At 42.2% G+C, this 18,894-nt stretch overlaps 2 protein-coding genes across 2 annotated transcripts; both read right to left on the reverse strand.

Annotated features, from left to right (window-relative positions):
- Positions 1-1,426: 1,426 nt before the first annotated feature.
- Positions 1,427-13,999, reverse strand: LOC119209634 (phosphatidylinositol 4-phosphate 5-kinase type-1 gamma-like). Its single transcript, XM_037459077.2, has 17 exons — positions 13,697-13,999; positions 10,744-10,772; positions 10,532-10,621; positions 10,254-10,384; positions 10,034-10,151; positions 9,234-9,386; positions 8,519-8,818; positions 8,134-8,342; positions 7,961-8,044; positions 6,755-6,803; positions 6,505-6,589; positions 6,229-6,402; positions 5,580-5,736; positions 5,392-5,460; positions 4,749-5,304; positions 2,927-3,010; positions 1,427-2,831 (listed from the first exon to the last, which is right to left on the reverse strand). The coding sequence occupies exons 1-17, from the start codon at positions 13,788-13,790 to the stop codon at positions 2,829-2,831; spliced, it is 2,385 nt and encodes a 794-aa protein (XP_037314974.1). The 5' UTR covers positions 13,791-13,999; the 3' UTR covers positions 1,427-2,828.
- A 477-nt stretch (positions 14,000-14,476) lies between these two features.
- Positions 14,477-17,783, reverse strand: LOC119209805 (phospholipid hydroperoxide glutathione peroxidase-like). Its single transcript, XM_037459384.2, has 7 exons — positions 17,681-17,783; positions 16,923-17,017; positions 16,582-16,726; positions 16,337-16,488; positions 15,476-15,500; positions 15,316-15,375; positions 14,477-15,017 (listed from the first exon to the last, which is right to left on the reverse strand). The coding sequence occupies exons 1-7, from the start codon at positions 17,759-17,761 to the stop codon at positions 14,985-14,987; spliced, it is 591 nt and encodes a 196-aa protein (XP_037315281.1). The 5' UTR covers positions 17,762-17,783; the 3' UTR covers positions 14,477-14,984.
- Between the last annotated feature and the right edge of the window lie 1,111 nt (positions 17,784-18,894).

An 18,894-nucleotide genomic window follows, 5' to 3' on the forward strand; every position in this document is an offset into this window, starting at 1 on the left:
TCTATGATTCCGCATTGTATGATGAATTTTACTGTGCCATTCTTTCTTTTTTTACTGCATATATTGATTAAATATGACTACATATATTGAATAGAAATATATAGGATCACTTTACTATACATTCTTTTTAGTCTAATGATATAATTACAATCATTTTAATGTACTTTCTTTTAATATACTATATTTATATAGCATTGTTTATTATTTAATGAATACACCATATATTTGTATAATGTTTCATGTAATACGGTATGTGGATTCCAAATGTCGCAGGTCTGCAGCAATGTTTCCTTCCTCCGACTTCCTCTCTCCATTGACCTTTTTTGTCGTACAATACAATTTATTCATTTTTTGATGTAGTAAAGTCGTACCTTTTACATTTTTTTCTTCTTCATCTTTTAGTTTAAAAAAATGGAATACATAACACTCACTTTTACTTTTAGACAGTAAAGTTTTACTTTAGGGCGGGTATACTTCATTATGACATATTATGCAAAAATTGTTTTGACAAACTTTATGACTTTATTTAAACAGACTTTTCTACAACTTTTTTCAACATGATTTATAATGACTTATTTTTGTCAATTCAATTAAAATGAGCTAAAAAGAAACACATACAACTAACCCGATCCTTCACCTCAATTGCTCACCTGCACCACCGGACTGGGAAAGGAAAATGTCAGTCAGGAGACAAGAAACGGAGCAAAGGGTTGACGTTTTTCCACCGAAGGGCAATTGGTCAGGTGGGTGCTTGTCCATCACACATTCCATCGTGACCCGACATGGCCGACTTGTCCCCCCGAGTGACATTTGTAATACTGGCTTACACATAAAGCGCACAAATGCTGAGCGCAATGCATGTGCACCAGCACAAGATGGGGAAATACAGTGAGTGTTGTCTCCTGTCTCCTTTATGTGAATATGGGCCATACATATAGACTACATATATATATATATATATATATATATATATATATATATATATATATTTATTTATATATGTATACAACAGGCAGAATTACTGCAGATGGACAGCTTGAATCCAAAAGGTCTGTGTTGGTTGAAGACTTATTGTTCTTATTGTAAATTCAGCAGCAAAGCTTCTGCCGATGAATAAAATGCCAACATATAGCAAACATGATTTCATATCATTACGTTTGTGAGTGTTTTGAATGTCATTGTGATGTGGGAGGGGTTTTAGGTATGACACATTCATTTTAGGTCTATTCTCAACATATTAAAAGGATTTATGGCATGTTAATGCTAGTACAAATGCTTTGTGTAATGTTACAGTGCAGATAAACATTTGATGAGATTCTACACCAGATGTGGCAGCGTTAGGAACTACACTTTCTTTCTGAGACATTGTAGGGCCATCTAGTGGACATATAATGCAAATAATATATGAGGGTATAAATATGTTGGTTTTTTTTTACACACAATCGATATTTTATTTTACACAGTGATCTGCTACACACACTGTTGCCCACAAACAGGCAGATTCAAAGAAGACGGTCACATGTTACAGCAGTGCTTATCCAGTCAGGAAGTCTAATTATGTCAATCTTACTGATCGCAATGCATGGATGGAGGGAGATGCCGTCTGTGGCAACAGGTGACTTTTCCTACTCAATAAACTCAATAAACTATGAGGTTATTTCAGTTTAGCTCAGTTTGTTTAATTTGGTCATGTATGGTTAATCCAGTCAGAAGACTATTTGCATATTCTCACACAGCCAACATGCTTGAGGCTAAAGCAGACTTTCACGGCCTATTTAAAAAAAATGAAAGTTAGAGCTTTTGACAGACTGAACGTCTTCCAATCACACATCGACATGCATGCAGACACATGCGCACACTGAGAATGGAGGGCACAGACTGACAGGCATGTGCTTAAGCTTATCTATCCGTTATAAAAGAGGATTTCATTTCTGTTTCCTTGATCGCTGTTCATCTTTTGGATACACATCCTGAAAAGGTATAAATACATGGGCTATATATATATATATATATACATATATATTTTGTGTTTTTCAAATATTTGGTATTTATGCACAATGAAATACCCGTTATGTTTATATCTTTTAGTCATTTTGAAGTGATTAGCAGCTACCAAAATACTAAAAACGTGTTCTGAAAAGGAGTTTGTCAATAAGGCATTTTGAACACGACCATTCATTGTCAGATCAATGATTCTTAAGCGGACAATCGCGCACCCCTGGAAAGAAAAAGAACACTATGCACACACAGCACATGACATTTCAACTGTGTTTCAAACAAGTATTGATGACAAAACATCTAGACAAATATTTTTTCAGCCACATGTACAGTGATAAAGTGCTAAAACAAAATTATATACAGCTTTGACATGCAACTAGTGTAAAGGAAATGTGCGAATAAACTCTGTCAAGAACAGAAATCCATAATACATATATCCATATTGCATAGTCAGAGCTGGCACAATGCAGCGTGACTCGTGAACACTAACAACCCCCCCAGCAGGCAGCAACACATCCGACTTCACGTCCCCCATTCAGTGTCGCACTCTATTTGTCTGCTTCATACCAGTCGGGTCGCCCAGCAATGAATGCTTTATGTTTTGTTTCATAATATGTATGATATACGTATTTATGCATGGTTGTATACCTAAATGATTTAAGCTCATTCCTTTAGTCTCTGTTGACAAAGCAAGCTCCCACATCCAGCCTGGGAAACTAGCATTTATTCTCATAGTGTCCTGGCGGCTTTGTTATCAGAACCTCACAGCTTCTGTATAAAGGGAACAGCCTCTGACTCCGCCCATCACCGCTGTGATCCACTTTGGAGAATTACTGAGAGAGCAGAGAGACACATAAAGAAAATATGGGGTTTATTCCCTTTATTTCTGTTTTGTGAATTCTGAATAATGAATGAAATGTACACTTACTGTCTCACTCTCTCCGTCTGAGCCCCTTCTGGACTCTGAGCTGTAGTGCAGAGGAGAGTACATCCAGCCCCGATCCTCCTGGGTCTGCAGGCAGCAGAGAGCAGCAGGAGAACAGAGGAGAAAGGAGGAGAACATTGAGAGGAGAGCTGAGGAAACATCAGTATCTGAAGATATTCCCCACATATTGAATGGTTGAGAGTAGCCCCGTACAATTAAGCATTTCGGGGGGGAACCAAGATGCACACGGAGTGCTTAAGGTCACCTATGGGCTCTGTTTAAAAGTACTAATCACTAAATCTACATGGTCTCACCCAGAAGGGATGATATAATCAGGGCATTCCATTTTTACTTCATAGACCGAAAAATCATATTTTCCCCATCAGCTTCTTCCCATGACAGACGGGATCCTCCATCCACACAATATTCTGTCTGACTGGTTTTGGTTATTAACCACATTAAATCTCTTAATTTATACGTTTGGTATGTCTTTTCCAAATTGAACATTGGTGATGTCCCTCAACATTAATTGGAGTCAACATTGAATCTCAAGCTTGGAGTTGCTTGCTGATGTTGGTCATTGGATCAAACCCCATCTACACAGTCCCGGTGAAGAAGACATGGTTTTTACGGTAAAACTTAATAAACTAACAGATACTTTCCCGTTTCAGAAAGGAAGATTTGTGATCTTACTGGATCGCTTAAAGCCCAAAGCTAATAGAGGCCAGCAAGTCAAGTAACTGCAGGTCAAAGATTCTCAAACAATTCCATTACTGTTACAAAAACAGTGCATGCTCCATTCAAATGCATGTCGTGGCCATTCAGCAGCTGGAGTTATTAATATGCAGCATCTTTTTTTGCAGTCTTTGAAACTAAACAATGTGGAAAAAAAGGTTTAAATACTTGTGAAGCTCCATAGCAGCTGTGCTTGTGTCAGCCCCAAAGGAACAGTTAGCAGCAGTGCGATGGTACGTGTCTCTAACTACTTTGGTGGTGACTTACATTGTAACTCGAGCTAGAGTTTAGCTTACGACGGCCAAGAACAGGAGAGTACACCCAATATCTGCCATCTGCATACTGATGGATGGATGGACACACACACAGCAAAATAAACACACACATTCTTACGATGTGCACACAGGAAAATTGAGGGGAATGAACAATGGATTAAACATCTGAGGAGAACTACCAGCGAAGATGTGTGAAAGGAGAAGCAGTTATGGACGAGGAAGGAGGGGAAATAAAGTGGAAAATGGAGAACGAACGCTACGATGTAGAAAGTATTAAAAGCAAAGACAGAGAGGATTGTGGAGACGTGTGCATGACAGTGACGTGATGCCTGAATGCAGAAAACAGATATAAAAACGTCATGCTGTGCAGGAGAGACAAACCTAAAGGTTTTATTCAAAAGCATGACCTATGACCAGTGGCAGCCTCGTGCTTTGGGACAAAAGCGCTTTGGACAGCGAGAGAAACCCCGCGGAGCGTGCACGCCGCAACACTCACACACGGCCTCCTCTCTTCCCCCCTCACCATCACAACTCTACCACGCTGTCCTGACTGGACCACTGCGAGAGACCCAGCAGATCAAAGAGAAACAGGGTAAAGGAAATTATCTTTACTCTGTGGAAGAGGACTGTCGACAGAACAAAACCCAAAACGCTGCTTTTAACGACAGCTCAATGAGAATGTGCACTGATGCATCCGATCCAGTCAAACTGACACTTTCCGGTTCATTCTTCTTTTGGCTTTACTATTTGACATTTTGTTAACATCAACTGCAAAAAAAAAGAGTAAGCACTGACACAAGACAATGGGCACTTACAAAGTAGATGTCGGACACGGGCACCTCGCCATCCAACGAGTTGTGGCTGCTGGACACAGACAGCTGATTGCACGGTGCTTTCAGCGCCTGCTGAGGCGCCTGGGGGCTTGGAGGGTGGGACGGGGTAGGAGTCGGGGGCAGATGGGGAGAAGAGCCCTGGGTGGAGGAGTGGGAAGATGCAGGGCGGATGGGTGTAAATGCCGAGCCAGGTGGGATGCTCTGGGGGTTCGGGGGTGGAGTGAGAGGTTCGGACGGAGGTGCTGGATGAGGGATCGGAGAGGAAAGCGCTGAAGACGGAGCAGCGGCAGGAGAGGTGAGGGGTTTGGTGGATGGACGGATGGACGAAGCCTCCGTGGAGGCCGACTGGCCGGCGGATTGAACAGCGGAGGAGCAGGACCCAAAGGAAGAAGGAAGGGTGGAGGAGGAATACGCTGAGGGTGGACTGACAGAGGGAAGGGTGGATGAGGCGGTCGCACGGAGCTGCTGATCAGGTGACCGAAGGCTGGGGGGCGTCATTTCTGTCATCTGTGTGAGCTCAGTGCTCTTTGGGATTTTACTGCACGAAGACAAGGAACAAAGTTCAAGTACTGTTACACATGCGGCTTTGAACGTTGCACCGTGGTGTTGTTTTATCCGTGCGTACCTGAGTTCCACCTCCACTGTAATCGTGTCCTGCTTTTCCTCATGAACCTCAACCACCTCTCTCTGTGCCCTGAACGTGCACAGGGCAATGCAGGGTGGGGGACCGGTTAAGAGGAGCAGCGCACACAGTTCTAACAAGAGATCGGCATTATAGATGCATCATTACACATTCATACTGTTTATTCTCACCTGGCCACACTTGGGGAAAGCATTTGTCTCCTGTAGCGCGGGTGCTCTGGGGTGTCGAAGGGGGTTGTGGGTAAGGAGTTGTTGGAGGAGAGAGTGGTAGCAATAGAAGCTGTGGTAGCATCTTCAAAGGAAGGAGGAGTGCAGGGCGGCTCTCTCCCTAAAAGAGCAGATTCAACCAAAGAGATGGTTCAATATAGGAGAGGAAAATCTACTGTGAAAAAGTCAGATAAATCAGATAAATGAATTTAAGTAAAACCTTTATTGAAGTTCCCTGCCATCTGATCATGCAACACTAGACAAGCACTGCACTCAAAGCTGCAGACTCTGACCTTTGTCCTCAGTTGGATATTCACAAGGCTGCAGATTGCTTGGATAACTTTTACCTCATGTGGTCACATTCTGTTCATTTCTTACTCTCTCTGTGTGCTGATGTGGGCAGAAAATACTGTATTTATATTTATCATAGTGCATTTTCTCCGTAGCTTTGACGAGGGCAAAGGGCTGTCGCCACATGGCCAGACAATGTTGTGGTACAACTAGGTTTAAATGTTTGGTATTAAGCATCCCATTCAGTTCATGGCAACCCTTTTATAAGCCTTGTTGTTTAACATCACCCTGTAAAAGTGAAAGGTTCCTAGAAGTGAACTACCATTGTCCTCCAGCAAAGGGAAGCTGCGCACTCCTCGTAGGTTCTCCAGGTTCTCCAGGTTCTCCTGCGTCTCATCAGTCAGCGAGGGACGCTGCCCGGATGAACCCGTTCCTCCGCTGGACTTGGACATGGAAAGAGCACCTCGTCCTCTCTTAGACGGAGACGACCGCAATGCTGTAAAAGCAGAGGAGAGTTTGCATTATGCCAAATAATACTGCCTTATTGGCACTGTTGTCGTCGCACTGCAGGATGGCTCATGCACATTAGTAGACTCACAGCTGCTCTTTTTGAAGACGATGGTGCTGCAGAATTTGTAGAACCTCTCAGCATAGAAACTCGGTCTGTGAACTGACACTGTGTCCTGTGAGACAATAGAAAATATATTTTTTTCTACATAAAAATCATCAATGCGCTAAAATGATAACATTAAGGACAACAAATAGAAAATACAACATGGTGAGGTTTGTTTTGCTTGGATACAGACTATTCCATTGTGTTACATTAGAGAAATGTGAAAACTACACACCCCGTCATGGATGAGGGACTTCCAAGAGTGCTCCAGTTTCTTGATCATTCTGTCAGACAACACAATTGAATTATTTAGTTAGACTCATTTCGGGACTATGTGGTTACCTGGCAACTCAGAATCTGAGGCTCCAGCCCAACCCACAATGTTGATGTGCATTTGGAAAGATCTGTTTAAAAAAAACTTGGAATTAATGCACCGCACTTGCGGTGAGTAATTCTATTTGGCTGCTTTCATTGGTGAATGATTCTACAGTGTGTCCCACTTATTAAAGTATTGCAATATGTTTAGATGTGTAGTAATACAAACATACAAACGACATAAAAACAGTCGGTAGGAAATTTGGTATAAAGCCAAAGACTTCTTAATGCACAAAGAGGGGGATCTTAAGTGGTATCACTTTAGTAGCTGTTATGTGTCTCCTCCAGTACTATTTCATTTAAAACAGCCTGACAACTTTGGGATTGCTTCATCCCTTATGATCGCACTCTATCTTTTGCAGACACATGCCTGGATTACTGTCTGCCTAAAACTAATCACTTCCTGACATCTGTGTCATTTATTGTGTCCTGAAAAACTCAATGAAATGCCAATGATTAAATGAGCAACCTAATCCAGTACTTTTGGAGGCAGTAGAGGTTCCAGGTGAAAACATCTGACTCTGAAAGGTTTCTTTGCAGTGGAAAAAGGGGTTTTCTTTTTTTTTTTACTGTTTCAAGGTTTTAAATCCACCTTTTAAATATCACGCCTGTGTATCGCATTTGAAACAGTTGGCATCGTGTAGTGTATTATTTATTTAAATGGTGCCGCAGAATAATTAGTAACAAAATGTTCAAAACCACGACAACTTATTTTGTATTAAGCTACAAATAAATTCATCGATACCCAGCATGTTCATGCCAGCGGAAGTCAGTGTTTGCACTGCTGTCTGTGATGTTGGAATAAAATCATGAAACATCCCAACTTATTTTTTTTTTTTTTTTTACAAGAAACGACTACCAGCCAAAAGCAGCACACGTGGACCTTTGACAGCAGTAGGCTGCTAACGGCTATGGAAAGCCAACACACCTGCAGGTCTGTGCAAAGACAAACCCACCAAACCGCAAGAAAGTAATGCGCAGCGTGTGTTCCAACCAACCAGCTGCTCTCGCCCCAGCACACATCACGTCACCTTGAGATTCGGGTGGTTTTTTTTTTGTGGCTAACCTGTATGACTGCAGGATGTCAATGATTCCAACGAAGAGCAGGAGGCGCTCCCCTTTGCTCCCCACAGCTGGAATACCGCCCATACTACAGACACACAGGAGAACATCAACATTAACAGTCTGTAAGTGTAATGCGGTGATAAGGGCACAGAGGGCACATGAATGGTTGCTCACGTGTCGTCATGGTCCAGCGTGTCCCTGCACGTGGAGCCTCCCTGTATAGACTCCATGGCAGTGGAATACAGAGCTCTCTGAGCCGCGCGCCTCGTTTCGTCCCCTCCTCCTGCGGGCGACCCCTGAGACTGGTTCTCTCGCTTGGCTTGAGTTTTGTTGTGGACCCCGAGCAGCAAACTGTAGTCCATGATCTTAAAACTTTCCAGAACCTGACACGAGAACATGTACACGTGACTCTTCAAAATGACGTATTATATTTGACACGCTTCAAATGTTGCTTACAATACGTTGCAACACACGCATGAAATAGAACATGTACTTTATATTCCTCGTCCTCCTACTTTTACAAATGACTGTTCATCCATCTCTCTGCTCCTGTTCTCACCAGACAGTCTCTCTGCAGAGTTTTCACCAGAGCGCTGTATGTGTCCTGGTCCATGGTGAGGCCTTCAGGAACGTCATTCAGAAAGTCCAGGTCTTTGAAAGTGGGCTTGGATTTCTCTCTTTCCTTCTTGGATGCTCGCCTCTTGTACGTGGAGCCCTTCAGATCAAACTTGAGGTGCATGCTTACGGAGCGCGGCAGAATATTGTTCATCACAACCACTCGGATGTTTTTGCCCCCGCACTGGACGCAGTAGAGGCCAAAAAACTTTGGCAGCAACGTACGTGGGTTCTGGTTCAAGTTCTGGAGAGGAGGTCCATGCCGCAGCCACATGGGAAGAGACAGAGACAGGAAGGATTCAATTAAGAGGCCCCTGGAGGACGGCGTCATCCTTCCACAAGCTTCAGCCAACTGTTGTGTGTCTCCACTTGTCGCATGCTTGGCCTATCACGCAGCGCTTAGCCCAAGTCTCTGTCACGTACAACCTCTGCCCTTATATCTGTGACTAAGTCACCTGCTGGCGTCACTGCTGACCGGGGACAACAACAGGGGGGTAGGATAGAGAGGATTAAGATGACTGGAAGTCTCAGCTTGCTGCGTCGCTAGCATGCAAAACCTCAGAATAGTGTGTCTGTAATACATAAAGAATTGTGCACACAGTGTGTAATGAATCCTAATAATAATAATAATAATAATTCTGGGGCTCGACTCGACCTACCATGTAGTATCCAGGAAGGAGCTTCTGAAGGAACTCTGCCTCTTTGTGCTGAACCGTTTTGATGATGAACTCGTCATCGCGGGTCACATAGAATATCGAGCCACTGGCTCCCGGGTTCGTCAACTCGATCAGTGTTTCGTTACATATGGAGTACTGAGAAGGAGACGGAGAGAGAGGAACACAGATTTCAATCATAAACTCACGCCTCGCAAAAGCCCACTCTCATAAAAAGGGTGTTTCTACATACAACTACATGATATCATATGAGATATGATCCATTTCTATGCCTATTCTGTCCTTTTGGTAAATGTCTTTGAAAATGTATGTCAAGTGTTTCATGAGGAGACACTTCATCGTAGCTTTAACACTTCATGGGCACTACAGGGCTGCGTAGCACTGTTAATGCTGGATCCAAAAGATTTTTTTTTTTAAATCTGCCAAAAGATTAACACATCTACCCACTCACATGGCATTTCACCAGCAGCGAAAAGGGAACTTTCAATCAAAAGAGCAAGTGGGTTAATGTATTTACAAGAAGGCTTCATGGGTGCGAGTGCAAAGAAGTACTATACATGTACATTGTACTTTCACTCTCCTCGCAGCAGAGTATCAAGGAGGAACTTAATCATGTTACTTTCACCATATTCAATATTATAAGATCTTGGATCTTTTGTGGTTATAAACAAGGACATTGTAATATAAATGGTTGTGTGTATATAATATGTACAGTACCAGTTAATTATAAGATATTAAAATACTGACTATGCAGAACCAGTCATCAGAAAAAGTAAATATCTCACCAGGTAGTCATCTGGTCGGATCCCAAACAGCTCCCGGAAGTAGCGGAAAGCCACAGGGGCATAGTTTTTAAACCTGAAGTCTGGATAGTGGTGGGCCGGAGTGAGGTTGCTGCCTTCACTGTATGGAGCCGACAGGAAGAGTGAAAGAAGTTAAAAAAAAGTTTATTACATGCTTGCCACACACTCGCCCCGACATGAACACGCACTCATACAAACCCACCTGGGGAAAAAGATGCTTTCCACCACGTAAAAGTCCTGCATCAACACGTCTCTCTCCGGCTTGGAGCTGAGGTTGCCGACAGTGTATCCGATGCCCAGCTGGATGGACCCTTGCAAAGCGGAGGAAGTAGTCTGGAGGCGGGAAAACGGAGAAAAGAACAACAGGGAAGTGTTGCCTTCAGGTGTGGGTGGAACATAGGTGATGAAATCGTGATGCCAAGTGAACCTATGAAAAGCATTAGAGGGAATAGATAATGACAAACAGAGAGGAAAGGCCACCTTTTTATATGTTGTCTCCCCAGAGGCATCCACCCTCCTATGGCCAATCTTTTTCTCATGGGCTTGGCTGACTCCAAATGGGGACGGCATCTGTTATAAGGAGAGAAAATGGGAATCCAGATGTATACTTGAAAGAGGTTGTGCATTTATTGTGCCGATACAGAAGAAAGGAAAAAGAAGAAAGTCATTCAGAGAGGTGTCTAGTTTCTCACCTCGGTTATCTGCACCTTCTTTGCTGAATCTGTTGACACAGACAGAGACGTAGTAGGCAGGATGAATCGTCTGATGTCTACATCAGTACAAAATGAAGCCTGATTAAGCAAATAAAAACTCAGAAAGCCAACTCATCAGACTTGCTTTGTTACCCAAATGGATTTAGGCCATTAGAAGGTGTACATAACATGCACAATAAACTCAACCTTTCATCTGCACATGCGTTGTTTTTATTTATTTTACTTTTATTTATTTCATCAAATTGAGACCATTTTTTCCAAGAGACACCGTCCAGCATCGAGACAAACAAGTGCACAGAAAAGTGTGCTCTTTCAACATAAAATATTCCAATTACCAAAAGAAAAAAAAAGTTGGTGTGATTATTTAATCAACATCCAGATCCCCTTAGTTACGCTTTATTATACTGTTTACTTAACTTAAGGACAATCCATAATACATTAATTGCAACTGATACAGCTGAAAGATCATTTGTCAACTTTCATACAAATGTAACTTCATTAACCTTGTTCCCAATCAATTAGGGGTCCACTCACCAGAAGAGGAGTTTAGTGCCAACAGGTTACCAATTGTCTTCTATCCAAGAATTCCTGGCTAAACCCAAACTGGACATTCAGTAGTGAGAGCGCGGCACAGTGCAGGCAGTGTTTCTATTCCTGGACCAGTGAGGTTTACACCGGCGAGGTAGAATCTCTATTGGATTGACTTCCTCCCTAATCTGTGTTCTGTCATTGGTTCAAATCTCCAGATCGCATTGTCGGCCAATCACAGATGAGGATTAGAAAGGTTCATTCCCTCTCACTTGAAGGACAAGACTGGGCCCTGTATGTATCTGAGTGTGTACAAAAGGCGCAGAGAGAGCCGGAAGCAGAGGAGTGAAAGGGAAAAGAGAACGTTTTACATCAGCGTGTCAAATATCAGGTCATGTGAGGGTGAAGATTAAGGAAGTGCAGCTCACAGAGCACGGATGATGAATCTTTAAGCCATGTGGAAGTACAGCGCCCAGAGTTTGCCATCACTCAGGCACGAAAGAACACAATGTAGTATCGTACATAATATAATGATTTTTCCCTTTTAGTTCAGTACGTGCAACCAAAATGAAATATTTTCAAATCCAAACTAAATGCAGCATGTGTTGCAAAAGAAGTCGTAATAACGGTATAAAGCATCTCCCTCTGGAGGCATATCTACCGCTGCTGTTTTACAATTGCAGCGGCATTAATAACCTATTTAGGGTAGTCAGGCGCTCTCATAAAAATGCCTGTGGCCCCTAAAAGGCGCAGTAAATGGGTACTTCCATAATCTGTTTCACGCACGTCAATTTATGTGACTGCTTTCTTTCTCTCGCTTAAATTATTGATTGCGTGCTAAAAACAATGGACTACTCACTACATTTCACTATATTTCTTTCCGCTGTAAGTAGTAGTTGATATCATTATGACATATGCAATTTGGTTATCATGGCGTCTAGGATGAACTAGATAATTGCAGGCCCGCAGGCACCACGAAAAAGGACAGTGCACACGAACACGCTGCGTTCAGCTCAGGACATGGATATCTGTACCAAATAACACAACAAGCCGTCCTGTTGTTGTTCACTACACAAGCAACAATAAGTGTACCCCCATCCTCTCGTGCATTTCTCTGGTTTCTCGTGGAGCCTGTCACGCAGTGACGGGACAAACTCGGCGGGGCTACACCTGTAACCTGCAGATTAACACGCCTTCAAAGCCTATCATGCCATGCAGAACAATAAGAAGGAGAATCCTGGGACCGGCGCGCACACAAAGAGTCTCTGCAGGATTAGGGTCAGGCCGGAATAATGGGCCACCGAGCTGCAAACAACAAACAAGACAAGCACATTGTAGCATTTCTGATTACTATGTACGCATTAGTGTTAAAATCCATTTGCTAAAAGGTCATTCACATATTTTTGCAAAAAAAACATCACATGTCAATGTGAAGAACAAATGTTTTTAGGCCTGCGTGTCATAAAGAGCATTAGATATCTCCCCTATCGGTGGAGAAAGTGGCGGCTTGTGGCAGTGACATTAATGAGACACCAAACACGGGAGTAGATCTTCATGCCCAGAGGCTCTGTGCACACAAGCATAATCTGGTGGATTTAATAATAATCATGTGTGCACAAACATCCAACGTTACTGCGTACACATGAGCAGGCACCCGAGAAAGACAAGCTGTTGGACCCGATGAACTGATCGTGATCACGTCTGGTTTTGTGCTAAACATTTGCACAGAAATACCCTAAATCTGTCCTTAATGTGTCTCATTTGAAGCCATGACGTCTTGAACGGTGCTGGAAATTGATACCAACACGGGATTAGTGGGTGGTTTATGATATAATTCCATTTCAGATTATGCAAGCACTCTTTAGATTTAGCTAGCGGGAGATACGGTATGAATTATGAAGACGGACGAGCTGACCAAAAAGACACCGCGTGCCGTAGTCATACAGAGGTGCAGCTCCTGCTCATGCCACACAAACAGCTGCACACTCATTCAGGTAGAATGCAACATCCAGAAGCTGATCTCAAGGTCTAATGGGAATGTGTGCAGTGCACACATTCTTCAGGCCTCTGACAGAGCAGCAGGGACTTGAATCTTGACACCGTTATCTAACCAAAGCAATTTATTATTCATTCACACATCTCAGGTTCCTCCGACGACAATTGTCTGCATCATTTTTCGTGATGAAATGATCTTTCTCTCTCTCTATATATATATATAGATAGATTTTGTTTCACAGTGAAACAGTTGATTAATCCACTAGTCGCGTGTGTCACCGAGAAGATGCTGCCCAACTTCAGTCATCAGCGCGCGTGGCCGCCTCCGGCAGCGCGCTGGACCACCGACACGATGGGGGCTGTGTGACCGATAACGAGGGACGCTAAAAGAGAGACAATATATACGAACCGGTGTCCCCCAGGTCGAGCTGGAGACAGGGGCTGGAGGCAGCTTCCTCCCCCGTCCTCCCGTCCTCCCCGCCATCCGCAGTCCTCCCGTCCATCTCTCCGGTCCCGACGAGTCTTCCTTCCTCAGCGAGACGAGTCGGCGTTCGCTTTGAAACGCTGTAGAAATACGGTCATTTTCATATTTCCGGTTACAAATTACATAATTTTCACGATACGTCGCCGAGTGTCGGCGAGCGCGGCGACGCGCCGCTGAGCGTCATCGCGCTCACGCGACGACCCGCATCGTCTCCGTCACACTGGCACGGTAACCTTGGTTACAGGATAACCTCCTCCGGAAAGGGCCGAATAGTAGAAAGTTACGGCGTTCAATGGGAGGCAAGCGCAGGCAAGCAGGAGTAAAGTCACACCAATAATAATCACCATAGTTATACGACTTTTGACACTTTGTCTTTACGTTGACCTATTTTGTCAGGTGAAAGTTTAACATAAAATAAATGCAAAATGTGTTTACTGGCAAGCTCGATTATCAAAATAAAGCATTTACAATTATAACTCAATATCTACTTGGGTAAAATGTATCAGTCATTTACAAGGTAATAGCTATATGTCAGAATCTTTTTTTCATTTCGCTGAATATAATGTAGTACATTAGGATTTGATATTTCATAATCTCAAAAAAATAGATCATAAAGCATTACCAAGGGGGGGGGGGGGGGGGACAAGAGTGAAGCATTTCTGCCATCACATCAACATTTTAGTAACCATTCACGAAGCCAGCAGGTGAGTGAATTAATTAATTTATTATTTTAATAGACAAATGAATGTCCTTGACAGCATTTATTTTCCAATTTTATCACATGACAAGTCATGGGCAACAGATACAATAACGGACCCTTCTGCAAGTTAAGTGCAAATAATATCAGTAGCTTTTCAAAAATAATTTAAATAAATGGCATCCTATGTCCTTACATTAAAGTGGACATTTGATACATGAAAATACTTTTCACTTAACATTAAGAAAGGACGACAAGGTATTTGTAAATAGGAATGGCTGAATGTGAAGTAACATGCAAGGAGTCTCCAGTTTGCATAAGTATTAAATGTCCTCTCTTATGGTCTTAGAAGTCTGGCATGGTTGTGTTCTGGTTAGTTGCACGCTGGGGTCATCAGGCCCATCCTTCCCAATGCTGGGTTTACAGACAGGCCGTCACTGGTCCAGACACTGACACACACAGATGCCCTCAATTCCACGGGAGAGGTCAGGAGTCACATAAACACACAGGAGACAGTTACAGGTACGTGGGCAGGTCCTTCTCCACCACCTGCAAAGAGAAATAGGTTGATTTTTTTTTAAACTGCAGCACAAGGGACAGATTGTACTGTTCACAACAAATCTGAATTGAGGAGTAGTCAAAATATATATATATATATATATATATATATATATATATATATACACACAATATATGGATTATTAATTACCCACTCCAACCTTTTAAATAGGTATTTCTCTCCAAATCAACATCAGCTTTGAAGCACAATGCAAGAACAGGTGTGAATGAACTCCTATAGGTTGAGATTAACAATGCTCTCAATGAAAGTAACTCAAATGCAACTCACGATGGGATCATCCGTTGGCCCGTATCTCTTCACCACTTGTCCTTCTTTATTAATCAGAAACTGTTGAATATTAGAATTGCATTTTTTTAAACCATATTTTTCAGGCAGTTTTGCTTAAGATGCTCCTTAGAAAGGGAGAGTGCAAACATGAGTAAATTACCTTTGTGAAGTTCCATTTGATGTTACTGTAGAGAATTAAAAAGAGGTAATCACATCAAATCCTTCATGGAGGACAGCACAAAAAACCAACATCTCACAAGCATTTACGTGAAGGTTTTATACTTTGGACATACGTTATCAAAATAATGCTGGCTGTTCAGGCGTGGCTTACTTGGGGGTCCTGTCTTTACAGCAGTTTGTTTTGGTAAAAGTAGCATCGAAGTACTGAACGGATTGAAAAGACGCTTTCAGCACAAGCTCAAACTTACTTACTTACATACTTGTATTCAGACAATGAGAGAATAATCTTTAATTTGACGCCACCCAAAGAAGATGAGAAACAAAAAAGGAAGTAGTGGAATGAGGAAATGTTCAAAACCTAACAGGATGTGTATGTTGAAAAGTCCTGTGAAAATGTAGAAATTTAAAAACACTATAGCCTTCTGAAAAAGAAAAAAAAGAAAAATGGTAGCCAAAATTGTGTTTTTTGGCTACCATTCCCATTTATTTTGGTTATACAGTATGATACTCCAATTAATTGGAGCGATATTAGAAACTTTTTATATCTTTACAAAAACAAGTTGAAAGTATGGACAAACTTAATCCCATTTTAACACTACATCCCTTGTCAAACACCAGTTTGCCAATATAGGGCTTTTCTCTATTGTTAAAAATTAGAATCAGTTGTCTTTTCGAGTAAAAGTCATTTATATTACTTAGTAATAAATATTCTGGTTCACTAGTAAACATATTCAATACAAAGGCTAAATAGGTTATAAGTAAGTTATAATTCACTGGAACTTTTAAGTCCTCACACAGTGGTAAAAATTAAATGAGTGAGAAAAATAGGCCAACAACTCACTTTCCAAGGAATCCCTTTCCTTTAGGCTGATCCTTCATCCACTTCCACAGAGGATGAGCGTTGTCTCCATTCACCTCAATCTTACTGAAGAGGTCAAACTCTGCATTATAACCTTTGGCAAACTCTTTAACTTCTGCATCAGTGCCGGGCTCCTTGATCATACAAAAGAAAGCGATCAAGTTAGAACGTGTGAAATGTGATGCTAGGGCTATAAATCCCGGTTGTCATCAGTTAGGCCTCGTTACCTGTCCTCCAAACTGGTTGCAGGGGAAGCCCATGATGCGTAAACCTTGCTCAGCGTAGGAGGCGTGCATTCCCGCTAGCTGAGTGTAGTTTACTTTGGTCTTTCCTCATTTAGAGGCTACATTCACAATGATGCACACATTCCCTCTGGTGGTTGGGGGGGGGGGGGGGGGGAACAAAAAAAGAGGTTCACCTCTTAGAATCATTCTGGAAAAACAACTGCTTATTTATAAATTCTAAACATGGCGAGTGCAAAAAAACATTGCGCTGAATGCTGCGGTTGTTTCAAAGAAGCCTTTATTAGACCACAGTGATGCAAGACATTACAACATGTGTATCTTACCTGTATTTCTCAAGAGACACTGCATTGCCATCGATATCAGTAGCATTGAACTCGTAGATGGACTTGGCGCTCTGCCAGTCGCTCACCTGAGCGCACTGAGGAGAGAGATTGTACCAGGTGAGATTGTGTGAGTGATTATAAGGTCACGGGATCGTAAAAACACAGACTAAAGGGCAAGTTCTAATGCTTGAGAAATACACAAGATGACTCAGGGAAGACATTTAAGGACACCATTCGAAAAAGAAAAAAAAACAAAGCACCTAACGTTAGAAGTTTATGTTAAAGCGCTGCTGCGTTTTTCCTTCATCTGAAGCGGTTTTAAATCAGCTGACTTGAAGAATCTGACTTTAAATGGCATCTTTGTGCCTTCGTGTAACCAGGGATAAAGGGTGCCGCGCGGCTAGAGTTAGCTAACAGTCACGCATTCGTATTTGAAAGAACACGAGATATTTGGGTCGAATCAGGCCGAACGCAGCACCTGGGCAGGTGAAGTGGACCGGAAGATAAACCCGCCCGTGAGCATTAAACTGACAGCGAATCGCGGGCTTGAACGCCTCGCGGTTGGGTCTCCTGCGAGATGCTAATGGCCGGATCACCGCCGGACCTATTTATCGGTTACGTTTAAAAATAGAAACGCTAACTCCCTCCTGCGTGTTGTTCTTCGTCAAACACGCAGAGGCGGATGCATGATTTTATATTTTTTCAGCCACGGCACACGATAAGAGATAGACACACATTATCACGCGCTACACACTCACCATGCTTCTGTGAAATCCTCCGCTGCCGATCAGCGCTAACAGCAAAGTCGGTCTCCAGAGCTTCATGGTGACGAAAGTCATGCCCCTCGTGACGTCATCTGTAACCGACGCCCACTGACGGGCTTTTATTTCGGCCAATTAGAGGAAGCGGTAACAAGTGGGGCGGGAGAACTATCGCTATGGAGGTTGATTACTGGGTAAACAGTTTGATTATTTGCACGTCCAGAGGTTAAAAAAACAACTCAATCTTTAATCTGGAGCCGTGTATCTGTTCTGATCAATGCAGTCCAACATGTGTCTCTTTTAAAATATTTAAAAAAAGGTTTTAGCAATAAGGCAATGAAAGGTCACACAGAAGGTGTTCCTTCATTTAGTATCCTGACTTTCCTGCTCACCCACTAACCGAAGAACAATCATGTGAAATTACTTAGGAAAAAAAAGGTTTGACTGCCTGTAAATGTTTTTTCGCAATAGGGTCATCTTCCTTGGAAACGTTGCTCAACACAGAGCAGTACGTTTCATACACTCATGATTGACACTCACCTGATAAAACGTTATCTTGGACATACAGGTAAAAGTTTGTGCAAAAAGAAAAGGTAGGTTTTAAGTGTTTTTAAATGACCCAATAATAGATTTATAGAACACAATTATAGAACAAGTCCCGGTGGAGGAAGAAATACTTCAAGAGAGGGACACCAGGTGAGGCAGGGGTGTAAGTAGTTTTTATTTCTTGGTGGTACTATGATACAGGTTTAATGCGCGCCCACGAAAATTTCACTTAGCCTAATTATTCATTATTTATTTGTTTATTTACTGTATTATAGTCTACTTATCAAGCATTCTTATCACTATAGTATCACTCTTTAACCCACCTGTATCTGTTTTTGATTATGAATAAATTGCAAACACTTAATTTCAACATGTATTTTTTTATTTTTTAGCTGAATAGTTAAAACAGAACAGTGGAACAGAACAGAAAAGGTAAAACACTTAAAATAAATTCCATAAATAAATGATTATCCTCCTCTTCCTTTCTCTTCTTCCTTTTCTGGCTTCCTGAAGCATAATTCCGCATCATGATGACTGCCGACCGACAAGGTTTTGTATTTTGCCAGCAGCACAGATCATGAGTGGGGCCCCTCATTGCACTTTACAGCATTGACTATCAAAGGGGCGCTCACACAGTTTGTCGATGCATTTTATTCTTAACCAGT

This window comes from Pungitius pungitius, chromosome 15, assembly GCF_949316345.1.
Source record: "Pungitius pungitius chromosome 15, fPunPun2.1, whole genome shotgun sequence".
Lineage (NCBI taxonomy): Eukaryota > Metazoa > Chordata > Actinopteri > Perciformes > Gasterosteidae > Pungitius > Pungitius pungitius.

Bases quoted from the DNA above. Each gene is read 5' to 3' on its own strand.
- LOC119209634 (XM_037459077.2), bottom strand. From the start codon at position 13,790: ATGGACGGGAGGACTGCGGATGGCGGGGAGGACGGGAGGACGGGGGAG. The intron at 8,045-8,133 runs GTGAGCAACCAT...GTGTGTCTGTAG, and splicing joins ACGCTGGACCATGACGACAC to TATGGGCGGTATTCCAGCTG. The intron at 5,461-5,579 runs GTGAGAATAAAC...GTGCACGTTCAG, and splicing joins CTTTCCCCAAGTGTGGCCAG to GGCACAGAGAGAGGTGGTTG.